General features: G+C 36.5%; 1 protein-coding gene across 3 annotated transcripts; it reads right to left on the minus strand.

Annotated features, from left to right (window-relative positions):
* Nucleotides 1-1,429: 1,429 nt before the first annotated feature.
* LOC112284464 (blue copper protein 1a-like) lies at nucleotides 1,430-4,532 on the minus strand. 3 transcript variants are annotated; one of them, XM_090252041.1, is made up of 5 exons: nucleotides 3,588-4,532; nucleotides 2,647-2,949; nucleotides 2,236-2,348; nucleotides 1,989-2,081; nucleotides 1,430-1,810 (listed from the first exon to the last, which is right to left on the minus strand). In XM_090252041.1, the coding sequence occupies exons 2-5, from the start codon at nucleotides 2,903-2,905 to the stop codon at nucleotides 1,679-1,681; spliced, it is 597 nt and encodes a 198-aa protein (XP_090108167.1). In that variant the 5' UTR covers nucleotides 2,906-2,949; nucleotides 3,588-4,532; the 3' UTR covers nucleotides 1,430-1,678. The 3 variants fall into 3 exon arrangements, with proteins under 3 accessions (XP_090108167.1, XP_090108169.1, XP_090108168.1); XM_090252043.1 differs by lacking the exon at nucleotides 3,588-4,532 and adding an exon at nucleotides 3,502-3,560; XM_090252042.1 differs by lacking the exon at nucleotides 3,588-4,532 and adding an exon at nucleotides 3,202-3,495.
* Between the last annotated feature and the right edge of the window lie 4,355 nt (nucleotides 4,533-8,887).

The raw sequence follows: 8,887 nt of genomic DNA on the forward strand, positions 1-8,887 counted from the left end.
AACTGGTGCTGCTTCCTGCGCTGGTGACTTCTCTAGAAATTTTAGCGGCTGAAATTCTGGTTGACGACTTTACATAATACATGGTTCAAGGTCTTATTTGACTAGATTGAAGGTCTTGAGGCAACGTGCTTCATGATGGAAATGGTTATATTATCCTGTTCGGACGAATAAGTGTCAGGATTGTGCAAACCTCGGAGAAAATCATTTCTCGGATTTCAATCCAGAATTCAATGATGACTGAAGAGAGAATATAACTCCTAATCTGAGGCAATGGCTTCGAGTAAACCATTATGATTCTACGGCAATTAAGAGTGAATGGCAATGTATAACAACACTGCCCCAAACTTGATTAGTTGATGAATAATTTCTTACAAATTATCATTTGTAAGATTGCGATCGGGCAGAGGATTCTGCTCCCCACTTGCTCCCAAGCTTGGGCGACTGGCTGGAGGCAGAATTTTTCTCATATAAATAGTCCTACATGCTGAAAACTTCAATGTTGCGAAGAAGTTTATGATATCTAGCAGGTCACAAGTCTGAACCTAGATGACAATGCCAACTTCTCTTTATTTTTCTTGTTTATTCATTTCCCCCTTGCGACATGAAATATTGCATCTTCCCTTGTACTACAAACGATTGTTGGCATGTTGAAAATTTTCAAACCATCCAAAGCTCTTCAATGGGATGAACGTGTATTTTATCCTGCCATCCTCCCAGGTAAGTAGTCTGGGTGGTTTATTGCTAGCTGGAGAACAATTAGTGCAGCAGGAATACATTGGACATTGTGAAGGTGAATTGGAGTGAGAGAAGTAGCGTTTTGGTCAGATGTGGGATTCTGCAGTGATGACAGTCAACTTTAGATGGATTTTTTAATTCCTCAGCTTAAGAAAGATCCTGTGTACTTTCCTCATCATCAAAGAATTGTTCTATTGCAAATAGTCAGTACTACCTGAGTCCGTTCCAAAAGCTACTTTCTCGTTGGGAGTAACTCATGACAAGTACTCATTCAGAGAATTCGCTTCTTTTGAGCTTCCTTGCTGAAAGTCAGAGATGTTGTGCTTATTGAAAGCATGAGTCGGTTTGAAGACAGAAAACGGTTAATTTGTGTTATGAAGAAACTTTTCGACTAATTCTGCTTCACAAATTTGGAGAATGAGCCATGTTCACTACACAATTGTATTTTTAGGGCGAGAGTTGAATTTGTCTTGGAAAAGAAAGTACGATTACTCTTCAGAAGGGACGGTCGACTCACTGTCGGCCGCCAGCATGATAGCAAATTCCTGTACCTTAGACCATGCATTATCTGAAGTCTGCTGTATGGGATAAAGACGTGTATCAATAACAATATCCATCAAATGTCTTGCCAAAGGGTCGGACTTAATAAATGTGTACCCACACGTGCTTTGGTAATATGATATCGTATGTTCACGAGGACATTGATGACATTGCACAACTTATGCATTGGAGGAAATCTTTCATTCAGATGTAACAAATAGGTGAGCTGAGCGAATTCAATTCAAGGGGAGACGGTGTTAATCGGAGCCTATATGATACACATGCAGTAGCTGGGACTACAATGATGCACGCCATGATTCCCCTTCGCTAGTTACCCTAATATTGAAGAATCAAATGAATTCAATAGGAAATGCCGTGCTTGCTTCTAAAGAAGCAGGTGATCTCAAACGCAATGGGCGAAGAAGACGAGATAAGACGTCAGTAGGAGCGTGACAACTGTAGCAGGTTTCATTCGTGATTGCCGCAGTGCATTTGATGTCGGCGTAGGTTGAGGTGGTGGCTGGGGGGTTGTGCCCTGCTCCCACAGTAATACAGTATTAGTGCACGGCATTAACTCACAGCCTTATTCATCACTAGAGAATAGGACTAATGAATAAATACATAGTTTCATTACCATTGCAAGTTGAAGAAAAGGGTGGGTATCTGACCCTGCAAAAGATTGAAAGAACTTTAGAAGGACGAGAAATACTCACTAAGGGTACGATCTCAACTTTCTGGCCACTGTCACAATGTCCTGGGAGAGTGCAAACGAAGAAAAGCGTCGAATCTGTTGGTTTGATGGTATACTGTCCATCCAATCATACCGATGTTAGTCACCAACATAACCATCCCTACACAGAGTTCTGCAACACAGTTTTGCAAAGCGGTAACGGCAACCACCAACTACACTTCGTAAACTATGAATTCCTCAGGAAAAGAACGGCGGTTGTGACCCCTTACGGTAGTAGGAGATCCATCTGGGACTTGTACTGCTCCGTCGAAGTCGCACTTTGTGAAGGCAGTCTTATTCCTTGCAAGGAACACAGTATGTGTGCCTCTTTCATACTCAAAAACTGAAGCCAAATTGCATTATAATGTGTTATGAAGACGGACGAACATGACCACGAAATTATGAGTACTTAAAACACTAGTTCTCAGAGAGCATGCGCATCTTCACGTGACTACCTGAAAGGCAATGAAAATAAATTCCCTTCAGATTTGGGCTAAAATTCACGCGAAATTCAGTGGCAAGTCTTTTTACACCGCCGAAATGTATCAACAAGACCCTAACAGCATAGGATACTAGCTTCGTTCCATCACTAGAATTCAGCAGCAGCGTAATATGAAAAGTTGGTTGCACCGGAAGCTTACTGAGTGTGTCGCCCACAGAAACTAGAACAGAATTTGTCCAGCGTTGATAACTACTTAACAGTATTTCAGGTCTCAACAGTCCGCCTATTGTATTCGTCCAGTAAGTGCTGCCAGTGCTAGACTCCACGTAACCCGCTCCCACAGTAAAATTTGCACCTTCAACATAATGAAGGAGACCCATATTTACACATACCGCTAGTGCAAGCCCCACTTGGACGATAATGGGGATACTTGATTTTCTCCGTAATTGTGAGGCCATTTGTACTCTCGAAGTCTCAGTCTGAGAGTAGATCTTGATATATGCTGCAATGAAGTCACACGGAAACATAAACGAGGAAGTGTTACTCTGCAACTGTAGACAAGCTCTACGCAAAAGAGTCGTCAACTTCAGATGTGAGGCATTGCGCTAATCACGTTGCCAGAATGTGGGAAGAAACGGATTCTGCCACCCGAGCGCAATCCATAATTTTACGTGAGAGGATTTCCATTAGAAGGCAATGTTACAGAACTCTCCTATACTGTAACTGATGACCGTAACAATATTGTAGTGCCTACATGTGAGAATGGCGACTCGAATCAGCGCCCAGGAAGCTTTAATGAGTATTCACAACGAGTAGCTGCAAAGACATGAGCACGACTTTGGGCAACATCTACGATCAAAAGATATGGCTTGATTGTGCAATACAGAGGGAAGACCCTAAACGGAGAAGTGTAGGGAAAGCGTGGATCTCCGAATTCAATTGACCTTCCCCAGCAGCACACCGAGCTTTGAAGCAAATAGCACCGCATCATCCAAACCCAAATATGAATATCCCGAAGTTAGAAGTGAGGGAAATGGGTTGTCAGCTGAAGGACCTTACTGGAATGAGCTGCAAATGATACGCAGCGAATGACACAAGATCTTCAATCCAGTCAAATAAAAAAGAAGGTTTAGAACTCACATTCCAGGAGAGACCCACTTGTATCTTCCGACCTAAGGAGCCTGGAAAAGCAAATGCTCGCAGAGTTTGATCCACCGCAATACCCCGTCAAAGCCCTTGCTGCTCTCCACACCGTTTCATGCTCGGACAGGTCGGACCTCAGCAATCTCACGCGAGGAGATGGCGAACTTGCCTTGGGGATTCTAAAGCGTACTACCTACGAAAAACAGCTTTCCTCGCTTCTGTCCTCCGCTATATTAAATCACTTTGTTCGATATAGCATTTTGTCAACTTAAAGAAGTATCTCCGTGCCAACTGTTCAGGTTCAGGAACCAACTAAAACATGGAAAGTATGTTGGAATAGGTAGAATGCCACCGAAAGGAACTGAATTTGCATCGATTCGCAATCGAGAATCACGGGAAACACTGGAATCGTTACAGAAGCTGCACTAATCCATGACGCGTACCCATCACTGGCTTTTCCACTGGATCCGGTTTTGTAGGCAAAAGTTGACAACAGATCTCGCAAGCTAAATGCAGCAATTCCCGCCTTATTAATCTGAGCTTCAGGGGAGTGCCAAAAACCGCTGCATGTCGGTGTTCTCTCATTGGCCGTAGAATGTGCCACGCCCACTCGAGCGTCTAAATAACGAAACTACAAAGACTTCCATGTGCTCAGGTGAGTGGATTTTTCCTAATAAATACGCTGAAATGAGATGCAAAAACTGCGGGTAATGCTTTGTGGGGGTCTCCTGGCCCATCGCGGTGTCGCTGGTCCGCATTCACCTGGATGGATCGAGCGATCTCGAAACCAGTTGCAGCAGCCCCATGGCGCTGCTTAGGTGACATCCCTGAAGCCTCCCCAACTTAGAGACCCACGTGCAATTGCAAGCACAACCTGGGACTGCAATTGCTCAGAGTTCCTCGTGTGGTTACAACAAGACATGAACTTGTGTCATGAAGCAAATGTGTATTGAGATTGTGTTCAGATATGCATTTCCCTGCCAGTAGTTGATGACAATGTGCCTTTCTGTGCCTCTAGGTGTATGGTTGATTTGTTTGTGTTTCGTATTCTTGAGGTATGTGTTCAGTCTTGAGATTTGTGGAGGCGTCTTGTCATGGTGGGGCCCTTACTCCAGGGGTTCAATCATGGCAATTCTGCAAAACCAAATAATTGGGATTCAACACCTGATATATTCAAGACCACTTGAAATATCAAATCCAAAATATCATTGTTTAATTTTTTTTTTCTAAAGTTGAGGCATGGTATTAGGCAGTGTGGTATGGAGTCAAAGAGGGAAGACAACTGAGGCAAGCAACATGGCCCTCCACCTCGCAAGGTAAGTGATTAGGTGATCAAGTGTTGTTATGAAATATCACAAGATACTTTGAGATCTCATCATGGGTGAAATATCACTCAAAAATGCCATGTTTAAACCTCCCTACTATACGGTTTTGTACCCCTCTACTTATGCAATTTTGAGCTTCTTCTTGTTCATTATTTTTTCAATAGATTTTTTATTTATTTTTTATTTTATTTTTATCTTGCTCTTGTACTATTTGTATTTAGTTTTGTTTTAGATTCTTAGATTTTAGCTTGATATGAGACTCTCTACAATATTTTCATAATGAATATCTTAAAGAATGAAAGTTTTTGAGCATGTCTATTCATCTAAATATAAGATAATGTATTATATCTAAAGTCTATAATGAAATATGTAAAAAAAATTATTTTATTTTACACATTGTATTGGTAGATAGAATTTATATTAAGATTAGAACTAAGATTTACAATTAGATTTTAGATTAAGATGTTAGAATTTAAGAAGCTTAGGATTAATCATTAAAAAAAATTATACTCTATTTGTTGTTTAATAAAATTTGATGACTTTAAAATATTTTTAAAAATTAAAATATAATTTTTATAATTATAAAAATTATTTTTAATGACGATTTTATTTTTATTTTTATTTTTATAGACTTGTAAAGACAAACTATCAAAAACAAAAAGCTTGTCTAATTTAAAATATTGATACTTAAGAAAAAAAATAAGAAAGAATAGTTCTACACTTATATATATATATATATATATATATATAAAGTTGTTAATGTCACATCTTAATTTTGTTAAAGCTACACCCTACTCTTCACTTCATAATTCATTTTGTACATGTCTTTTGTTTCCAACTCCATTTCCAACCTTCCTCTTTTGTTTCTATTCCATCTCTACTATGCCCAACTCCACCCCATCTCTATTCCATTCAATCCCACTTTGTTCCCACCTTTGTCCAATGTCACCTCATCTTTACCTCCATCTTAAAAGTTTTTTTTATTATTATTTTATTATATAATTATATAATTATTGCTGAGGATCTTTATCTTCATTACATTGAAAAACAACATGTTCTTGAGGATCTTTATCTTGATTATATTGTCTTGAAGGTTGTGACAATTATAATGTCTTGTCCAATGAATCAGCAAGTGATAGTTCTTGAATTAAATTTGTTGGTTATTGGTTTTCCATCTCCTTAGGGTCACAAATATACAAAAGTTACAAAGTAGAATAGAAAGAAAAATACTATCTTTTCTAAATCTTCTTTCTTGTATAGTAAAGATTTTTTATTCTTCACTTTGCTTTTGATGGATATTGTCAATAAAAGGCTTCAACCTTCTTTATTACATTTATAAGATTCTTTTTTGGCTCTCATATGCATTCACTAATGTGAGCTATAAATCCTCCGTACTTTACTTTAAGAAGAGAAATAACTTCACAATAAGTTTGGAAGGTAGTAGAGATTAATTGTGAGGTTACTTTAATGGTTGATTAATTAATCAATCAATTTATAATTATCTAGATAATGTCTTCTAAGCAATGGTTACCATTTCATTTAGAACAAGTGATAAAAAACAAAATAAGAAAAAAAAAAGAATTATAAAGTACTAGCAAATAGAAGTAGTCAGATGAGAAAAAAATAGATAGAACAAGCAATTGGATGAAAACATGCACTATTGGATGGAAATAGGTGTAGCTGGATAGAAACAATGTTTTTAGATGAAAACAACACAGTTGGATGAAAACATGCTCAATTGGAATGGAAATAGCATGATCGGATGAAAATAGCACTACTAGATGGAAGGTGCACAGTCAGATTAAAATAGGTGCAGCTGGATGAAAACAGCATAAGGGTAGAGCAGCAACAGCAGCCACCACTAGGGTAGAGCAATAGCAGCAACAAAAAAACCTCCCAACTTCATACCCTCATAACTTTTTCATTTCAATTCTAAATCTGATGATTCTTTCATCTAACCTTACTAATTCTCTCTCCCCTACACAATGGACATGTCTAAACAAGAAAATAATCTCACTAACAGTGAGCTCCAAGAGGACCAGCAAGAATATGGAATAAACAACTTATAACATAAGTTTATAATAAATAAAAGTACTACAACTCTTTGGTGCCTCAATGGGCCACCCTCACCAAGGGCTCAAACCAAAGATGAGAGAGAGAGAACAAGGCTTTAAGAGGGCCTTATATACCCAAGCCTTCAAGCCATTTATCAGCAATTAGCATTATCGGTAACTTACAAGTAAAAATTAATTTAAGAGCCTTCCTACTAGCTAATCCATGCAAGTAGTACAACTTGTAGATAAGAAGTCAACCTATACCCTCCATGATCTCCAACCAATGCCTTATATGGAAAAGACCAATGATTGGCATCCATTTGCTATAAGATGATGAAAAATCACCATGGATTTCAATCAATGCATATTTTTTAAATCCCTAATCACTTAATTAACCAAAATATCTGCAAAATAATTTACCAACTTAGACATATTAATCTTTGGAAGAGATTTTCTAGAAAATGACTTGATTTGTTGTCATAGGAGTAATGGTTGAATAATAGAATAGTTCTCTATTTTCTTCCCTCACTATCACTTATGGTTTTAAGAACAAAGTAATTTTTTATCTTTTTCCCTCACCATCACTTGTGTCTTCAAGAGTAGAGTAATTCTTTATCTTCTTTCTTCACCATCACTTGTGGCTTCAAGAGTAGAATAACTTTCTATCATTTTCTATCATACTTCAACTACAACTAACTTCATTTTTTCTAATAACCTCTAATTTCTCACAATTAACAAATAAATAATATTATATTTTGTCAAAACACCAAAAATTAAGTAAATAAAATTTTGGTGCATTATTTTGAACTCACAACTAATATAATATCTGCCCTAATGAACAAGATATTCTAACCTATTTTGGTGCTACCTTGAATCTAATACTTCTTCCACCTTAAATTCTTGATTATTATCAACTTCTATAGGAAGAAGTACTATCACAAATATAAAATCATACAAATACTATCTACTATCACAAATATAGAATCATACAAACCTAAAATTAAAAGATTTATAATAAAATCCATAGAAACAAAAGACCATGGTTGTTTCGAAATAGGTAATGGCTGAAGAAGTTGATAAAGTTGATGACAAGGAATTTTGGATCTTGAATAAATATCACATGATTGTACAAAGTCTTTGACTGTATTTTATATTTGAGGCCACCAAAAATTTCTATATATTAGCTCCAAAATCTTGTTGTATCTAAAATTTTTAGCTGTTGGAAAGTTATGATGAATTTAAAGAACACATAATTATGCTTTGCCTTTTGGAATAGATGGTCATCCCTTGAAATAGAATAGATTATTCTTAAATTTAAACTTAGAAGTATCATGAGACTTAATAGAATTATTCTTGATATTATAAACAAGGGGATCAGAAGACATACTTGATTGAATTTCCTTGACAAAGATTGAATCAATAGTTAATGTTGATTTTATTAGTCAAAGATGAAAATTCTCTGACTTCAAGAGAATTATTCTTTATTGAATAAAAGTTGCATCTCTTTTTTTTGGTACAAGATAAGAATGTTTAGAAAAGACATCTTTTAAACCTTGTTTTTTTTTTGAGTCTATAAGTGAGCTTAAAATCAAATCTTGATTAAGACATACTTCATTAAGCTTTGCGACAATTCAAAATATGTGCCAAAATAAAATACTCAAGGTTCTTATAATTTATATATTTAATAATTAGATTAAAAGCACCTTTTAGATAATGATGCCATTTTAAAAATGAATCCACAATTGCAAGAAGATATTTACTGTGAATCTCCTAATTAATCTTAGCTACTAAAAATTTTCTAAAATAAAAATCTATCAAATAGAACTTATCATTTTCTCTTATTTGTGATAAAACAACATGTATAGTAGAGTCTAATGCATCTGTTTTTATGAAGAATGCCGTAAAATTGATGTGATAC

This window comes from Physcomitrium patens, chromosome 7, assembly GCF_059467195.1.
Source record: "Physcomitrium patens ecotype Gransden chromosome 7, ASM5946719v1, whole genome shotgun sequence".
NCBI classification, from domain to species: Eukaryota; Viridiplantae; Streptophyta; class Bryopsida; order Funariales; family Funariaceae; genus Physcomitrium; species Physcomitrium patens.